Genomic DNA, 18,871 nt, shown 5'->3' on the forward strand with positions numbered 1-18,871 from the left:
CAGCTGGGGGTGTCCTTAGCAACTCATGAGGGCAGAGGCCACAGCGGGAAGGGGCTTGAACTGAAGGTGTTCGTGACAGAAGATAAGTCGGTCCTTAGGGAAGGAGAAGCAATCCCTCCCATCAAAGAATCTCAGCTGCTTAGAGTGGACCTGGGGACCATTTAGGCCAATGGTTCTTTACCTATTGGGGATCTTGGATTCTCTGAGGGGAAGGTGAAAGCTCTAGACTGTCCCCAGAGAATGCTGATCCTCCAACTTTCTATACAGCTTCAAGGCATTCATGAACTCTCTGAAGCTCACCTGCAAGCTCAAGGTCAAGAATCCTTAAATAAATAAATAGGTAGATCGCTAGATCAAAACTATTATTTTGTGCCCTTACTCTGTCCAGCTCTTTATGTATATTAACTCATTTAACCCTCAAAAGAACACTGAGAGATATACAATTATTGCCCCTATTCTAATCCAGCTCTCCATTTCAACCTAAACTATTCCAATTCTGCCAATCTAAAAAGAGAGAAACCAAAGTCCTTCCGGAGATAGATAGGTCTCTCTCTGCTCAAGGTCACAAAACAGGAAGAAAAGGGCAGACCAGGATGAGAACCAGTCTCTCTTTCTTTCCCCAAGCTTTTTAAAAAAATTATTTTTAAATGTTTTTATTTATTTTTAAGAGAGAGAGCAATGGGGGTGGGGAAGAGAGACTCCAAAGCAGGCTTCACAAGGACAGTAGTGAGCCCATGTGGGGCTTGAACTCAAGAACCGCAAGATCATGACCTGAGCCAAAGTCAGATGCAGGGCCACCCAGGGGCCCTGAGAACCAGTTTTTCTTGGTGTGCTGAACATTGTGCCCCATGCAGTTTGGAGTCATCTGGTCCATCCCCCTGTCCCCAGGCTCCCAAGAGCCTAGCACTCACTTTCACTCCTATTAAGAGGCTCCTACTTTTTCTTCTATTCAGAGGCTCCCAGCAGTTCTCTCTCTCTCTCTCTCTCTCTCTCTTAAGTGTTTTATTTATTTCTGAGAGAGAGAGAGACAGCGTGAGCAGGGGAGGGTCAGAGAGAGGGAGACACAGAATTCAAAGCAGGCTTCAGGCCCCGAGCGGCTGTCAGCACAGAGCCAGATGCGGGGCTCGAACTCACGAACCGCGGATCATGACCTGAGCCGAAGTCGAACACTTAACCAACTGAGCCACCCAGGCGCCCCCCAGTAGTTCTTTTATAACTTCTGGCCTAGGGAGCCTTCCCTCTGCGTGTGGCTGCTACTTCCCTTCTGATAGCACCTTGCCCCTTGCTCTGCCCACCCCTCGTAGCTGCCCTCTGACTCTGAGATGGGACAGTGTTCCTTCTCCTCCAGAAGCTAGCCCGGCTACTCCTGCCGTTCCCAGTCACTGCAGAGGGAGTTGTCAGCACTGAGACAATGACTCAGACTTAGTTCATGAAAGACTGCTCTGAAACACGAAGGCTGCAGGCCAGAAAGGACATCCAGAGGTCATGGGATCCAGCCCCCTGCCTCCTCCCCATTCTTGCCACCTTGGGCTTCTGATGCCTCCACCAGACGGGCCCCAGGGCCCACCGACCTACCCTCGCTTTCCTGGGTCACTGGTAGCACTGATACCCCTGGAAATTCCTCCCTCTGTCTAGTCGGACTTTCTTTCCGAGTTGGTTCCCCCATGAACTAACAGCGAAAGCACTGGAAAGGGACAAATCTCTCTGAAGAAAGGAGGAAAAGAGGAAAATCACTTTCCCTGCCTGTCTTCCCTGGGCTAAGGGGAACTATCTCATTCACTCTATCAGTGAGGTAGGCACTATCTCTATTTTGCTGGAGAAGATATCAAGGCTCCACAAGGTTTAGCTGCCTACCCAAGGTCACACCGTTAATTAGTGATTATATACAACATGCATCTAAGGAACTCAATCTCTGCTGTTTGCGGGGAAACAGGGGTACCTCCCCTCAGGAGGTCTTCAGTACAGATGAGGCCCCTGTTTGCTCCAGCCCAGGACAGACTGAGGGCCTGATGACCCTATCGCAGGATGCTTCATGCCTCCCTAAGTCCCTTCATTGCCCAGGTAGGGGTGTTGGGCTCATCTGGGCTGACCAGGAGGGGAGATGGCAGCCCTCGCCTCAGAAGGAATTGGGAGAAGGCTGGTTAACGAATGGGCCTTTGGGGAGACTGGCTTGAGGGCTGAGGCCAGGATCTTTCGAAGCTCCTTTCAGGAAGGCCACACTCAGAGTCAGTCTGCCACTGCAGTGGGTGGATCTGGAGGGGGAGGGATCCAAGCCCCCACAACCATCCACCCTCACTTCTGCAACTGGCAAATAAATCTCTATTCCTGGACCCAGCAACCTGAGCAGTGATCCGATGGTGAGCTCACTCTTGAGAGGACAGAGATTGCACGAATGAATGGCTATGTGCAGGGGCTAACAGGGAGGACAGAGGGCTCAGCCTCTGTTCTCCAGGGCTGGCATAAAGGTAGGACCCTCTTGAGTGCCACCTTCCCTTCCAGTCTCATCACCCACAGCAGAGGAGCCCCTGGAGGAGGGAGACTTTGATCCAGAAGTTTCTCCACCCACACCCAAGGAAGGATTCCTTCAATTCCCAAACTACCTCCCTTTCTTTGGACAGGCCAGGAGATTTGGTCAGGGCCAGAAGGCCCAGGAAGAAAAGAGGGCTGGAGGTGAAGGAGGAAGACTAGGGAAATGGCAGCTAAGCAACATGCATTTAAGAGATACATTTAGGCCAAGTGGACAGAGGACAACTTGGAGAGTAAGAACCCTCTTCCCCACCCCCTCCTTCCTACACCCTGATCTAAGTCCATTTGTGGTAGGATCTTTAGGAGGGGTGGGGTATCTTGGAGAGGTTTGGGGACCTTAGGTGTGGGGACTGAGGGCCCTTCTCTGCTGAAGTGCGACCACGAAGCCTAGAAAGGAATCTGGTTGTCCTGCTCTCCATCCTCAAAGGAGGGATTGTCAGGCCTGGCCTTTTGACACATGATGCTAAATTGTCCTTTCTCTCCTTAAAGAAGCCCCTACCTCATAGTCCAGGGGTGTGCATATTGGGAGTCTCGCTCACAGAGACATCCAGTTAATGGGGCAGAAGGGTTCACATTCGTCCACTACTTCGCTTTCCTAACTTCGATCTCACTCTCAGCTATCCTTCTGCAGATCCAACCTTTTTCTGTTTCCCTCAATCCCGTCCAGACTCGAATGTGAACCGCGACTTTGTCACGCCCCCAATTCCGGATCTTTCAGTGTAAAACCACCCCCTCCCCACTTCTCTACCCTTCCAGGCTCCTCCCCATCTTGTCGAGCACCCCCCCCAGGCTCCGCCCAGCTCACGCTCCTGGCCACCACGGCAACCAATCGCTGAGAACCTGATTTGCATAGCGGCGAGGGGGAGCCGAGGAGGGGAGGGGGAGGGACCAGGCGACCTCCTAAATCAAAGTTGGAAGGCGAGGACTGGGCGGAGGGGCCTCCGGGTGCCGGGCTGGGGCCGGGAGGGGGAGGGGGAGGGGGAGAGGGATGGGGGGCGGGCGCAGAGGACGGCGGAGCCGGCCGGACACGGACTGCTCCTTTGCTCCCTCCCTCGGCACATCCCCGCGTCCCCACTTCCCTCCTCCCCTCGCTGCGAGCAGCATCCTCTGCAGACCCTCGGTCCTTATTCCTGGGGTCGTCAGGCTCCCGCGGCTCCCCATAATTACCCCTCTCCACTGGCCAAACCGGGAACTTTCTCCACCCGCTCCCGGGGGTCGCTTTGCCTGCTCGGATTTTTCCTGGGGTTCACTGGGGGACAGTCTCTGGAAAAGGGCTTCAGGGTCCCAGAGAGACGTCTGCCACCTGCAACCTGCCCCCAGCGGGCCTGCCGTCGGGTCTTGGCAACCTTTCTTCCCCTCTACCCCAACCATGACCGAAATGAGCGAGAAGGAGAACGAACCGGATGACGCGGCCACCCGCACCCCCCCGGGGACCGTCTCTGCCCTCCAGGAAACCAAGGTAACTCAGGAAAAGAAAGGCCTGGACCCCTGCCCAGTGCGCCCCCCAGCCCCGGCGCCCTCTTCCCGACGCGGTCACCACCGTGGGCTCTGATGGCCCTGGGGTCACGGTAGCGGGACCTGTGTAATGCTTAAAGCTCTGCGCGACGACCGGGCCGAGGGGGTTCGCGACGAGGGGCCGCAAGGAGCCCCCATCACACAAGCACGACACGCCCTTGCGCGCGTGATGAGCGGACGCGCTGCCGCGACCCTCCTGGGAGGTTGTAACTCGGCTTTGTTGGAGGGAATCGGCGCAGCGAAGGCGGCGGGAGTGTGTAGCGGTGTGTAGCGGGTGTGGGCCGGTGTACGCGCCGGTGTGTGCGTGCGAGGCGCACCCCTCCCGCGCCCGCCAGGTCTCTGTCTGTAGCTCAGTCTGTCCCTCTCTCTTCGCCTGTGTCTCTCTGAAAATGTCTCTACAACCTGTTTGTCAGCCGTGGTGTCTCTCCCGCTTTCTCTCTATGTTTATCTCTGAGTCTCTCCGGTTGTGTCTCTCGCACCCACTGCAGTCCTGCATTCCCTCCTCCCAACCAGGTTAAGCTCCGGGATGGGAGGCCACGGTCCGGGGGATGCGTAGCTCCCCTAGTGCGCGCTGGGGGCTGCGGCAGCGCTGGTCATCGCGGGCGGCGGCGGGGGGACGGCTGTTGCGGCTCCAGAGCAGAAGGGCATGCAGCCTCGGCCCACCACCCCCGGAGCTGGACGGGGGGGGCGGGGGAGAGGGTGGGTGGAAGTAAAAAGAGAAGTCATGGAAATTAATGAATGTCATAATTAACCCTAATTATGTATGACTGTTACTCCTGCGGGAGTCACAATGAATAAATTATTCCTCAGTGAAGGCAGGCGGAGCCCAGACTCCTGGCGCTTAAGGGTTTGGGGGAGGCCACCGCTTAAATTTAACCCCCACCTCTAATCTGTCCACTTCCTCCCCAAGTTCTAGGTGCTCAGATTGACCCGCAAGAAGAAGTTCTGCGGGGGAGCAGCATGAGCGGAGCAGGCTGGGGATGGGGAGAGAAAAAGAGGCTGTGTCAAGGGCGAGCTCTGCCCCCTCTCCAGACTTCAGGCCAAAGCCTCCTTCCCTCTCCCCTGCACCCTGGTGTTTTGTTCCCACCTGCTCCTGTCGTCCAGATGAGGAGGAGGGCACTAAAGACCAAAAATGGGTGGGATCTTTGGCTCCTTCGGTGTCAAGAGCTCATCTATAGCTCTTTCCAATGTCCATCTTGCTCCTAATTCTGTCTAGGCCACCTCTCAGGATATGAGGTTAATTCAAGGTCAAGGTCATCAAGAAAAGGACCAGGGGTAGATGAGTAGGAGCAGGGTGGGGCCTGGCTGAGGTACCCCAGGTAGCGCCCCATCCCATCTTTAAACCAGAGGAACCCACTAGGTCTCCATGTCAGAAGATCTCAACTTGACCTTCTTCTGCCCCCTTCTGAGAATGAGACTGTGGTCTCTTAGACCATAGAGATAACTCCCTCTCAGAGATCCGGGTCTCCACCAGGAAAGGAATGAGGTCTTGGCGGTGGGAGGATATTATTGGTAACATTTGTGACAGCTTTTTGTTTTTGTTTTTGTTTAAGCAGAGGGTCCAGGGAGCTGAGCCCATCCTGAGTTCCAATATCCTTGGCCTTCTCAGTTGCCTTCTAGTCACCCAGGACCGACATACACAATTCCCTTGCTTGCTTCCTGAGGGCATGGGGGCCTCCCAGGCCCTGCCTTGCCTCCCATAGGAGGCCTGGCTCCCTGCCCCTCTCCTGAAGAGCTCTCCGAAAGCAGGCAGGAGCCTGGGCAGTGCTGCCTCAGCAAACCCACAGGCTGCAAGCTCAGCTGTGTGGGCAGGGGGAGGTCAGGGCCTGGCAGGTTCGAACCTCCCTCCTCCCAGCCCGAGGACCATCCAGCGCTATCACCTCTGAATCTGAGCCGTGGAGATCCCAAACGCAAGAGGGGAGGGAGACTGCACCCCTTGCCATGTCCCTTTACCCCCCTCCTCTAAATGTCACCCCTGTGAAGCACTGTTATAACAACACAGGCTGGGCTACCAGTCTGGGTGGGTTATTCAGGAGGGCGGGAGTGGGCAGGGAGAGAATTCAGGGCCCTGCCAGCCCCTTTAGATCCCCCCACCTCAACCTGTCCCAAAGAAGCTTTGGTGAGGGGGAAGGGAGAGGGTTGTTGCCCTCCCAACTCAGTTTGAAGCAGGTACGACAGAGGCGGCCGGTACCCATTAGGCAGTGAAGCCAGCATTCCAGGCTTATTCATCAGTGCTTGGGGTCCTCTGGGTATTTCTTGCCAGCCTGAGTCCTGCCTCCTTCCCACCCTAAGGTTGGATCATATCCCTGCACTCAAGCTACTCGGTGACCCTCCGAGTGTCATCATTGCCATCCCTGGGTCCCCGTGCCATCCTACCATGGGGTGGTACCCTCACCTCCTTGAGTGCCATCCTTGGGAAGACCCTGCCATGCCAACTCTGCCATCTGAGTCAGCTTGTGCCACATCCGCCGCCACCCACCGCCAGCTGCCTAGTGCCCTTTCGGGAGCTGGAGAGAAGTGAGGAGAGGCTGTGGGGAGTTGAGTAGAAGGGACCATCCAGTGTGTGGGGAGGTGGGGAGGAGGCAGGCAGGCCAAACTCAGTGTCTGGGAGGGGATTCAGAAGAGCAGGCCTGGTGGTCCAGGCTCCAAGCCAGACGAGCTCCCGGTGCATCATCGGGAGGGAATAGCATCCAGGTGGGCCAGCTTGCCAGGGCACATGGCAACTTCGCCCCACGCCAGGAGTGGTTCCTTGGACGCTGGGGGCACCAAAAAGACAGCTGATAGGGAAAAGTCCTCTCTGGGAACTAGGAGTACCTGGCCAGGCTGAGCCAAAATGAGGTTTGAGCACCCAAACCAGATGTCTCCTGAGTGGACAGGAATCAAGCTATTTGGCAGAGGCGCCCCTGTCCTGCTCTTCAGCCTCAACCCTTGACATCCGCCAGCCACTCCAGGTGGTATGTTGTTCCTTCCCGCTTCTCTGCCCTCCTGGGATCTGGAGCCCACAGCTGAGCCAGGGAGGCGGCGAGCAGAATTGGGGCTGCCCCAGTGCTGGGGAACATTCTGTTCCAGAGACGGCTGGTACCCTGCAGAGGTAGCTCTTGGCACTGGGGCCAAGGGAAGACCAGGAAAGGGCACAGGCTGGAGAGTAAGGAGGCTTAGAATCTCATCCTGTGGGGACTACTATGGCAATAACAGCCTTGGGAGGGGGGAACATGACTGATGACTTCAAATGTTTGAAGGACTGATATGTAGAAGAAGGAGTAGCCCTTTCTGGAGCCAAGAGCAGAACAGAGCCGATAGGCAAAGATCTCAGGGAGGCAGGTTTCAGCTCTATATAGGGAAGCACTTTCCAGCGATTGCAGCTGCCCAAAGATGGAATGACTGTCCCAAGAGAGGGTGTGCTTCCTGCCGCAAGAGGTGACCAACAAAGTCAGACAACCGTTCAGAGGCGCCATGGCCGAGGCATTGTGAGATGATAGTGTGGGCCGGGGACCACTCTAGGTGGCCAGTCTTTCAGATTCCTTCCAACCCTAAATTTCATGATGGACCTGGTGGACACGTCCATGGCACAGCTGAGAGGCGGGGGCGAAGGCCAAGGCAGAGCCTAGAGCAGCAAGACCCTTCTGGTCAAGTTCCGGCTCTGCCACTTACCAGCCGAGGACTCACTATGTGTAGGTGATTTAACTCCTATGTGCCTATGAGTTCATCTGCAAAGTGAGACAGTGATTGTCAGCGCCTCGGAGTGGGGTGCCTGGAATACTGAGGTGCTCTATATGAGGTACTACCTCAATTCCAGTATCTGACAATGACAGCCCCTCATTATATCCTTAAGTTTAGGTTTTTGCTTTTTGGACGCAGAGCCTTGTATTGCCTAGAGAGCATCTAGTCCTGCCTCCTTTCTCTTGGATGTGGGGAAACTGAGGCTCAGACAGTGGAAATGAAGTGACTTGCCTTCAGGTGGTAGGTTTAGTTTTGTACCCACCCCCAAAGCATCTTCCCAGACCTCTTGTGCTCTATGCTCTGACCCCCCAGGGCAGGATAGTGGGGAGTTCTCCTGCCTCTCTGGACCTGTGAGAGCCTCCAGAGCCACACTGGCTCACAGAATACATTTGAGTTCTAATTAATTGTCCCTCTGGCCCTCTATCTCTGCCCTAACACCCAGGTATCTGGGGCCTGGGGCCTGCTTCTCTTAGACACACAAAGAAACCCACAGTTCTATCCAGGAAGCTGAATTTGGAAAGAGCTGGGCATCTCAGCGTGCCAGACACCTCAAGGCTCTGGCCTCCCAGCTGGCACACTGGGGCCTACCTCATGCCCAGATCTCTCTCTCTCTTTTAAGTAGGCCCCATGCCCACTGCAGGGCTTGAACTCACAACCCATAACCCTGAGATTAAGAGTCACATGCTCTACCGACTGAGCCAGCCAGGCACCCTTAAATGTCTCCCTCTCTGCTTCTCTCTGTGTCTTGCTGCCTGCTGGCCTCCCTGGGGCCACACAGGCTGCATGATGTGCTATTTGGGAACCCTAACCAGGTCTCCCTACCTGAAGTTAGGCCACTGGCCCCCTTTATCTATCACTGATGGGAAGATGTGGGCAGGGGTAAGGGGGGCTCTCAATAGGAGGAAAGACATTCCAGGATTTGGCTAGAGATGTTTCCAGACCTTTCTCTGGGCAGACTCAAGAAGGGTATGCTGGGGTGAGCACTGGAAGTAACTCTGGCCGCTCTGAAGAATTGACCCAGTGCTCCAGAACATGGGCGCCATTTAGGATTCTAGGCACTTGGCTATCATTCAGTCAACAAATATTCCCTGAGCACCTACTATGTCTTGAAGTGTGTTTTTGGGGGGTGGAAGGGGGGTGTTGAAGCAACTGTTCCTGCCCCCAAGGGGCTCCAGTCTCCTGGGGGAGTAAGAAGTAAATGACCACTATGTAAACCAGATTGGATTCATAATGGAAGAAAGTACTTGGTGCAGTGGGCCCCAGAGGTGGGAGTGGTTATACTATATGGAATTCCTGCCGAAGGAGAGACAGCTTCCCAACGGAGGGACAGCCACTTTACCCTGAAGGATAAAGAGGGTTCTCCCTGGATGAGGCAGAGAAGAGGACAAACACATCAAAAGCTTGGAGAAATAAAACACGGGTGAGTTCAAGAATCTTGGGGTGCCTGGGTGGCTCAGGTCATGATCCCACAGTTTGTGGGTTCAAGCCCCGCGTCAGGCTCTGTGCTGACAGCTCAGTCTGGAGCCTGCTTCAGATTCTGTGTTTCTTCTCTCTGCCCCTCCCCCACTCATGCTCTGTCTGTCTGTCTGTCTCTCTCAAAAATAAATAAATGTTAAAAATTTTTTAAAAAGAAAGAATCTCCATGTCTGGGCTGCAGGTGGAAGGCATGGATTGGAAGGGAAAGCTTGGCCAATTTGCAGAGTCTCATGACGGGGACAAGGGCCTTGGCTACGTCCTGAGGAGCCATGAAATGTTTTTCGCAAGGTCAGGGATCACGTCTCTGGCAAGGGTATGGAGAGCAGGGGGCGATGGGTGAGGTGGAGGCAAAGGGCTCTGGCAGGGCTGTGGAGGTGATAAGGTGATTATAGATAGGCCATGTGCCAGAGAGACATTTTGGAGGAAGAATCAGCCTTGAGGATGAGGGTCCAAGGATGACCACGCCTCCACTCTCACCCTGTTCAAGAACACATGGAAAACTGGGGACCTGGTATGTTTTGTTCAGCCCCCAAAGTATTACTAGTTTTTAAAAGTTTTTATTTATTTATTTTGAGAGAGAGAGCATGTGGCGGAGGGGCAGAGAGAGAGGGGGACAAAGGATCCGAAGTGGGCTCTGTGGGCAGAGAGCCTGGTGTGGGGCTCAAACTCAAGAACTGTGAGATTAGGACCTGAGCCAAAGTCGGACGCTTAACGGACTGAGCCGCCAAGACACCCCAAAGTATTATTATTATTATTATTATTATTATTATTTTGTTGTAGGGAGAGAGAAAGCGTGTGCGGGGCAGAGGGAGAGAGGGAGTGAATCTTTTTTTTTTAATGTTTTCATTTATTTTTTTTTAATATTTTTATTTATTTCTAGGAGAGAGAGAGACAGCGTGAGCAGGGGAGGGTCAGAGAGAGAGGGAGATACAGACTGAAATAGGCTCCAGGCTCTGAGCTGGCAGTCAGCACAGAGCCTGACGCGGGGCTCGAACCCACGAACCGCGAGATCATGACCTAAGTGAAAGTCGGATGCTTAACCGACTAAGCCACCCAGGCGCCCCTAATGTTTTCATTTATTTTTGAGATGAAAGAGACAGAGCAAGAGCAGGAGAGGGACAGAGAGAGAAGGAGACAAGAATCCAAACCAAGCTCCAGGCTCCGAGCTGTCAGCACAGAGCCCACCGTTGGCCTCTAACCCACGAGCCATGAGATCATGACTTGAGCCAAAGTCAGACACTTAACTGACTGAGCCACCCAAGCTCCCAAGAGCGAGATAATTTTAAGCAGGCTCCACACAGCGTGGAGCCCACCATGGGCTCAATCCCAGGACCCTGGGATCATGAGCTGATCCCAAAATCAAGAGGCCCACACTCAACCTACTGAGCCACCCAGGCGCCCCCAAAGTATTATTTTTTTTAACTCGAGTAAATGGAACACCCATACAATGAAGTTCTGTGTAGCTATAAACATGAATGATGTAAGTCTTTATGTATTGGTATGGAATGATTTCCAAGATTTACTGTTAAGTGAGAAAAGCAAGGCGTAGAAAAATAGTACACTACCATTTCTGCAAAGATAAAAAGGAAATAAAACCTCTTGAATTTGTTTCTATCCAAATTCACGTAAGAGTCTAGGTTTCTTTTGAAAAACTGGAAAACCTGGCTGTGTCCACTGGGCTGGCCATGAGGACGGGCCTCCGTTGTCTGGGGGCACTAGCAGGTGTGCCGGGACCGGCCAGTCCACCTCTGCCCTCACCACTCCAGTTGTGCGTGCCCAGCCGGAAGCCCTTTGCTCATGGAGGCTACCCACCCGGCTCCTGTGGGCATCCGAGGGCGTGACCACCTTCTGGAAGGTGGCAGCCTCTCTCTTAGTACTTCATCTCACCTCTGGCCCTCAGTCTCAGGCTGCTGCTGACCAAGGAGACATCCTGGCCCAGAGCTGGATCCCTCTGGCTTCCACTTACAGCACTCCCTCCCCCCTACCCCCCACTTCCACCCTCCCACCCCCACCCTCGCTTCCTCTTTCAGCTCCAGCGATTCAAGCGCTCACTTTCCCTCAAGACCATCCTCCGAAGTAAGAGTGTGGAGAACTTCTTCCTTCGCTCGGGTTCTGAGCTCAAGTGCCCCACCGAGGTGCTGCTGACGCCCCCGACCCCTCTGCCCCCTCCCTCGCCACCATCGGTATCTACAGACAGGAGCCTCCCTACGCCGGCCCCCTCCCCCTGCCCAATCCCACGGCCCCTGGCACCCCTCAAACCAGTAAGGCTGCACAGCTTTCAGGAACACGTCTTCAAGAGAGCCAGCCCTTGTGAGCTATGCCACCAGATCATTGCAGGTAGGTGCCTGACCTGTCAACGAGAGGGGCCAGGGTGGGTGTGGGGACTGTTCCTAGGGAATGACCCAATGTTGGGTTCTTGCTATACAGGGCCCTCAGTCCTAACTGTGCCCCTCATGCTGGGTGGACAAATAAGCAATTTAGGGGGTGGGTGGGTGTCCAGCATTGCCGTGTTTACTAATGACTCAGGCTTCGGTGCCTTGACTGTATGAGGGGTAAGCATGAGACTCTAAGGCTGCCATGAGGATGCCCAATTCCCCCTCCTCTGTCCCATGCCCTAACCTGCCCCCTCTGCTCCTTGCCTTGGGTGCAGCCTCCTTTGCCCAATCCCTCTTGTTGACCGCACATTCTTCCCAGGAAACTCCAAGCAGGGTTTGCGATGTAAGACATGCAAAGTTAGCGTCCACCTCTGGTGCTCCGAGGAGATCTCCCACCAGCAATGCCCAGGCAAGGCGGTGAGTGGGGACCACGCAGGGATGGCTGGCTGCGAGTGCTCCCCAGGACCGGCATGCGGGGAAACGAGTGCCCCCCTCCAGGCTGGTTCCTCCTGTGGAGTAGTCCTTGGACTTGGGGAAGGCCAAGCTCTCTGTGGGCTGTGACCTCCCCATGCCCTCTCTCTGCCCCCTCTTGCCATAGTCCTCTTCCTTCCGTCGAAACTTCAGCTCCCCCCTCCTGGTGCATGAGCCACCCCCAGCCTGTGTCACAAGCAGAGAGTCTCCACCCACTGGTGAGTGTCCCCCCGCATTGCCCCTGATCCCACCATAGTGTGGTGAGAAACCCACACATTCCTCAGATGGCTACCCGAGTCACGTGTCACTGCCGGTTCTTGGCACTTCCCTTCTCTGAACGCCCTTGTCCTGAATGTAGCATTCATTCATTCATTCATTCATTCATTCTCATTCATTTATTCATCCTTCAACAGACATTTTATCAACACTTACTAAGTGCTAGACATGGGGGTATGAAACTGAAGAAGGTGGAGATCATGATCTAGTAAGGGAGCCAGCCATGAACAAATGATCCATTAATCATCATTTGCATGAATGCCTGAACCGAGAAGGATAGAGAATAGAGAATAAAGTAGGCGCTGTCCTCATCTGCCAGGATAGGGACGGTGTCCAGAGGTATGAAGGGTGGGGAGTTAGTCCACGAGGATCTGGGGAAGACTGGTGTGGCAGAGAGGGGCCTGGGGCGGGATGGGGCAGGTGGTGAAATGAAAGACACCTTGGCTGGGCCCGAGAGAGTGAAAGTGATACGGGGCTTCAGGGCAGAGCAAGCCTGGCAGCTGGGTGCCCGGCCTTAGGATGGCTCCTTGGCAGGGGCCAGCGGGAAGGTAGACCCTGTCTACGAGACCCTGCGCTACGGCACCTCCTTGGCACTGATGAACCGCTCCAGCTTCAGCAGTACCTCGGAGTCACCCACGCGGAGCCTAGTATGTCAGACACCAGAGGGAAGCCTGGGGGGACAGGGGTCTCTGAGGCTGAGGGTCCACAGACTGAGCCCTTCTCCCTCCTGCCTCCCCCGCCCCCCCCGCCGTTTGTCCTCAGAGCGAGCGGGATGAGCTGACCGAGGATGGGGAAGGCAGCGTCCGCAGCTCAGAGGACGGCCCTGGCGACAGTGGTGAGTAGAAGTGGGGACCAGAGGCAGGAATGGAGCACAGTGCAGGCCATTCACTCCCTTGCTTCCTGACGCCCGGGTCCTGCCCCGGCATCTCTAGTGTTCACAGCCCCGGCTGAGAGCGAAGGGTCAGGACCAGAGGAGAAGAGCCCTGGACAGCAGGTGAGGTGACGCTGAGCCCTGGGAGGCCAGATCGGAAGGGGGGGTCACTTCTTGTCATTGATCCATAGGTGGGCGAGAGCACGGTGAGTGGGGGGATCACCGCTCCATCATTTATCCTCAGCCTACGGGATGGGCGATGCCAGGGTGAGGAGGCAAGAAAGGCAGGGGGCACGCACCCTCCCAGCATGGAACCAATGCCTGTCGTGCCCACTCCTGGGCCAGCTCCCCCCGAGCAGCAGACAGAGGAGTGTTCCCCTTCTCCATCCTTGGCCCAGTCCCCCAAGGGTGAACACAGAAGGTAGGAGAATCTGACCTCTCCCTGCCATTGACCCAGGTGCACCAAGTCCTGCCTCCTAGCCACCCTCCCCCCCACCCGCCCCCAGAGTAGGCAAGGTCAGGGCGAGTGAACAGTGAGTGGGTGGAGTGAGGATTGTGTCCCCCTCCCATCACTGATCTAGAACTTTTCCACAGCCCGCGAAACCCCCTCTGCGAAAGGATGTGGGGCCCATGTACTCCTACGTCGCTCTCTACAAGTTTCTGCCCCAAGAGAACAATGACCTGGCTCTGCAGTAAGTCCTCTTTGTGGTCCAGCACCCCCACCCCCCGCCCCGACAGCCACCTGGCTCCAACCTCAGGGCTCTGCTCCCAGATCTTGGAACACGAGTGTGAGGGGGACCTTTGGGAACCTTCTCCTGGCATGCTTGAGGCAGCTGAGCCCGGAAAAGAGCTAGACTGCCCAGAGTCCAAAAGGGACTGGTGCTCATGTCATATCTTCTGCCCCGTTCCCCGGGCTCCATCCTAGAGAGAGTCTGCTGTACCTCTGGTCACAGTGTCTTCCCGGGACATCAAGAATCCTCCCCTAGCAGCGGAAGGGGGCGTGCCAGGGATCTCGGGGGCCCAAGATGGTTAAGATATAGAAAAGGCAGGTCCCTCCTTTCCATTTGCGACCCCAGCTCTGTCCTCCCAGGCCTGGGGACCGGATCATGCTGGTGGATGACTCTAACGAGGACTGGTGGAAGGTGACTTGGCAGGGTGGGGAGCAGAGGCACCCCGGTAGGCACCCCACCCTTCCCTCCCTCCAATGGGCACTGCTCCACTTTCTCTCCAGGCCCAAAGAACCGCCCGCCCCCCCCACACACACACACACTGGCCCTTGTCAAGCCTATAGGACCAAAACTTGGGACTTGTTCTCACATTGACCCTCCCTGTCTAACCTTGTCCCTTTACCCACTCATGCCCATCACAGTCAGAAGCCACACTACTGGGGGGTCTGGATACAGAGACCCCAGGATCTGGAGTTTGATGGCTTTGGCTCTGAGGGACATCAAGTCTAGAGGAAGCAATGTAGGGTGTGTGTGTGGGGGGGCGGTGGTCTGGTGCTCATTGCCAGCCTCATCCCCAGGGCAAGATTGGCGACCGGGTTGGCTTCTTCCCAGCCAATTTTGTGCAGCGAGTAAGGCCAGGCGAGAACGTTTGGCGTTGCTGCCAACCCTTCTCCGGGAACAAGGAACAGGGGTACATGAGCCTCAAGGAGAACCAGGTGAGTGCGTGGGCCCTGCAGCGGCTGGAGAGGTGGGCATGGGAGAGGGGCGGCGGGGGCACAGGCGGCCGCCCTGGAGGAGGACGCTTGCAGCCTGGCAGCAGGAGGGAAGGCAGGTTAGAAAGGTGTGACTGCCTCCTGTCGGCCCCTGCTGGGAATTGGGGCTGGTGACCAACACGGGCTGGGGCTGAATTTTGTTAGAGCTGGCTTGGGGGAGGGGAAGAACACTGGATTAGGAGTCTAGAGGCTTGGGTTTGAATGCTGGCTATGCCTCTGTGTTGTTGCATAAGGCAACCTTCTGGAAGCCCTTTTCCTCCCTTTCCCTCCTCTGTGAAATGGGAGTTCTTCCGGGGCGTTAGGCCAGCCCCAAAGTGCTGCCCGGTGTCTGCTGATGTTCTGGCCTTGCTGCCGCACCCCAGTACCCTCATGGGATTCACTCCCATCACCCCAGCTGATGTCTGCAACCACATCTGATCCGGTCCCAGCATTCCCCGGGGTGGCCCCCTGGGAGCCATGAGCAGGACTCGGGGCCAGGGCTGTAGGCAGTGCCAGGACTCAGCTCCATGTCTCTCCCACTCAGATCTGCGTGGGCGTGGCCAGGAGCAAGGATGCTGACGGCTTCATCCGCGTCAGCAGCGGCAAGAAGCGGGGCCTGGTGCCAGCCGACGCCCTGACCGAGATCTGAGAGGAGCCAAGAGAGCCCAGATGCCACCCTGCCCAAGCCTGGCCCTTGCTTCTGGCCCTGGAGAAGAACAGGCATCTGCCCACACTCTTCCTCCCTCTGCCTCTCTCCTGGGAGCCACTCCCCATGGCTCGGGAGCCTTCTGCACAGAGGAAGGTTTTATTTCTTGGGTCCCAGGGGGCCCTGAGGGAGTTGCTGCTCTGGGACTTGGGGGTGAGGAAGGAGGAGAAAGTGGGAGGGGATGAGGAAGTTCCAGGTAGGTCCGGCCACTGCCCAGACACCCCCAGTTCCCATGCTGAGTGCAGCCCTGGGGAGAGGGGGCTTTCCTGAGGAGTGTTCTTGCTGCTTTATCCAGAGGGCCTTCTCCCGTCCACACCACCTTTGCATGCCGGACACCATCCCCCCTCCCCACCGAGCCTCTGCTTGGGTCTATGTGTGTGTGACCCTGCGGCCGCCCCTTTGGAAGTGGGGCCTTGGGAAGGTGACTTCCCAAATCCCTCAGCTCCCTGCCCTGGGTTGGGAGGGGATTCAGGGCTGCAGGAGGGTCCTGAGTCCACCTCCTGGTGTCACCACCTCTGTCACTCCATCACTTCTCAGGAAAGTTCTGCGGGAATCTCTCCTATTACTTGAAACTTGGGCGGACAGAGGAGGGGAGGGCCAGAGACTATCTCCTCAAGTAGAAGAGAACAGCCTCATCGTACCCTTGTCCACCGGAAAAGGACACTCCAGAAGGACATGAACAGAAACCCGACTGAGAACAAAAAACAAGCCCGTGCCAGCCCCCATTTCACTGTCAGGACTCTATCCCCAGGTCCCCCATGGCCAACCCGCCCCGGGGAGTCTGTACTTCCTAGTTCCTGTCTCAGGCTGCACAAGGCCACCCCCCAGGAGCCCAGCCCTCAGGACTGACCTCCAGATGGCCCCTCCTCACTCCCTTTCTCTGGGCTTCGTAGGAAACACTGGGACCCCTCGTTCAGTGCAGGGGTCCCTCTTCAGGCTGTACGTGCGCCCTTGTCCTGGGCACAGAGTCCTGGGAGGAAGAGGGAGTGGGAGACGTCAAGGCAAATCCTTGTATTTGCCCCCCCCAAAAGGAAGGGGGTAGGCACCCTGTTGGTAGGTTGGCATTCACGAAGAGGACCCCTCCCTTGTAGGTTGCTTTTCTCTGGTGCCAACCTCCCTCTCCCCCCAAGCTCAGAGCCTCCTTTTTGTGCCCTTGATCGTGCCAGCCAATGCCAGTCCCCATCCTGGGCACAGTCACACCCTCCCCTACAGTGGGAGGGACACATCCTCCTACCCACTGGCCCCTGCTCCACTTCTCCCCCTCGGAGGGGAGTTCAAGCCACACTGCCCTGTTTGCTGCCATGAGGCCCCCCCCAGCAATATCCCAGGGGCGGGCTCAATGCCCACTGTACATGAGGCTGCATGATGGGTCGGCTGGGGCACTGCTGAGCCCTCAGACCCCTAAATAAATGTTTCTTGTCCCACCCTGTCTGCTCTGTGTATCTGCTTGGGAGAGAGGAAGCAAAGGTGCAAGGGGTGGGGCAGGGACTGGAGGTTCCTGAAGACAAGCCTGGAGGTGGAGGAATTTGTGGATCTCTGACAGGTGGGGAGCTGGGGTCCCCATGCCTCCCCACTCCCTTCCACCGCCCCAGCCTGAGATGGGGGATCTGGGGAGGAGCTTGAGAAGAAAACAGAGTGGGCGGGGTGGGGGTGGGATGTTGCGGGAGGCAGGAAGGGGAGAGGGTGCGGTCACTCTCCGGCTGGATGCGCCCCTGGGTCCGCAGGGGGCGGGGCGGGCACTCAACTCGGCGCATCAGGACCATTTCTGCCCACCCAGCGGTGCCCTCCGAGACCACCCGAGGGCAGCCTTGCCCCGGCAGCCCCCCAAGCCTCGGGCAGAAAAGCTGGCGGCGAGGACAGTCGCCGACAGAGGGGCCCTGAGATGACTCAATCATGCCCGTCATCGAGAGCCCAGCGAAGAGGGCCGGCAGCGGCGCCCCTCCCGCAGCGGTGCCCGCCGCCCACCTGCTCTCCGGCAGAGCTGCCTCTTTCCCCTCCGCCCGCCTGGCCGCGTCATCGCCAAGGCAGGCACGTCCTGTGCTATTTATAGGCAGAGGGGAGTGCAGAGGGAGGGAGAGGCGGGCTGCGGGGGTGCGAGGGCAATGCCGGTGCCGCCAGAAGGCAGAGGAAGGGGGCTGTCTCTTCTGATAGGCAGGCGGACCTAGACGCTGAGCTTTCTTTGGGCCCCTTCACCCAGGGAAGGTCCTAGAGCTTGGTGGGTGAGCCGGAGGAGGGTGACCTCCCCTTTCTTGGACCTCTGATGGTGGGAATGAAAAAAAGAGTCACAAATCCAGCCCAGTGTCCTAAAGGGAGGGGAACCCACAGAAAGGAGCACCTGCTGTGCTGGGAGAGCCATGCCAGGAATTTTATTTAATCCTTTCAGTGACCCAGTGAGGAAAGTGGTGGTCTTCCCTTTCACAGATGAAGAAACTGAGGCACAGGGCTATTAGGTGGCATACTCAAGGTCATACAGCTTCTCCAGCCCAACTTGCCCCTTTTATACAGAGGGACACTGAGGCCCAGAGCGGACCAGTAACTTGCCCAAGGTCACCCAGCAAACTGGTGACCAAGCCAGTCTCAGAAATCATGTCTCTTGCCTCCCAGTTGAGCTCTTTCCCAGCCTGGGTCCCTCAAGTGCCTTAAACCAACGAGATGGAAATAGAGGCACCCCAAGATCCTGGGCCAGGGGCTCCAGGAATCGAAAGCCTATCCCACGGTAGAGAGCGAGCGCCTTTCAGCCAAGCCTTCTACACACTCCACTCATGGCTGCCACCAGCAGGCAGCTGGCCTGGACCCCCGCCTCCTCCCTAGCCCATTTGCCGCACTGCTGAGTACAGCAGCTTTTCCGGGTGGCTGACCACTAACAGCGGGCTCACAGCCTGGGGGTTGGGAACAGCTGGTGCCCCCACTGTAGCCTCTGCCCTCCTCTGTGCCCACTCTGGGGGTGGCTGGGCCAGCAACACCATTGGCCTGGGGCAGAGGATGCCCAGGAAGCTACTGGTGGTGCCAGCTCACCATTTGGCCCCGTTGTCTGCCCCACGCATGCCCTCCCTCCCTCCATCTCTGCCTGCGCTTAACCCTGCATATATGGTATGAGGCCAGACTTCGGGGAGATACAAAAAGAGGGGGAGTCTGGGAGCCAGAGACAGGAGGCCTAAAAGAGCAGAGAGGTGAATGTCAGAGGTGGGGGGGGGCACAAACAGAGTGAGCCCCTCTGTGCTAGCACCACTTCCTCC

General features: G+C 56.6%; 1 protein-coding gene across 2 annotated transcripts; it reads left to right on the forward strand.

Annotated features, from left to right (window-relative positions):
* Positions 1 to 3,591: 3,591 nt before the first annotated feature.
* Positions 3,592 to 17,059, forward strand: STAC2 (SH3 and cysteine rich domain 2). 2 transcript variants are annotated; one of them, XM_039227652.1, is made up of 11 exons: positions 3,592 to 3,985; positions 11,268 to 11,574; positions 11,932 to 12,029; positions 12,211 to 12,301; positions 12,894 to 13,006; positions 13,122 to 13,194; positions 13,292 to 13,353; positions 13,825 to 13,922; positions 14,321 to 14,372; positions 14,756 to 14,893; positions 15,474 to 17,059. In XM_039227652.1, the coding sequence occupies exons 1-11, from the start codon at positions 3,896 to 3,898 to the stop codon at positions 15,576 to 15,578; spliced, it is 1,227 nt and encodes a 408-aa protein (XP_039083583.1). In that variant the 5' UTR covers positions 3,592 to 3,895; the 3' UTR covers positions 15,579 to 17,059. The 2 variants fall into 2 exon arrangements, with proteins under 2 accessions (XP_039083583.1, XP_039083584.1); XM_039227653.1 differs by lacking the exon at positions 15,474 to 17,059 and having other exon boundaries at positions 14,307 to 14,372; positions 14,756 to 14,887.
* Positions 17,060 to 18,871: the final 1,812 nt, after the last annotated feature.

The sequence above is a fragment of the Hyaena hyaena genome, unplaced genomic scaffold (assembly GCF_003009895.1).
Source record: "Hyaena hyaena isolate Hyena2069 unplaced genomic scaffold, ASM300989v1 scaffold_29, whole genome shotgun sequence".
In the NCBI taxonomy this organism is placed as follows: Eukaryota; Metazoa; Chordata; class Mammalia; order Carnivora; family Hyaenidae; genus Hyaena; species Hyaena hyaena.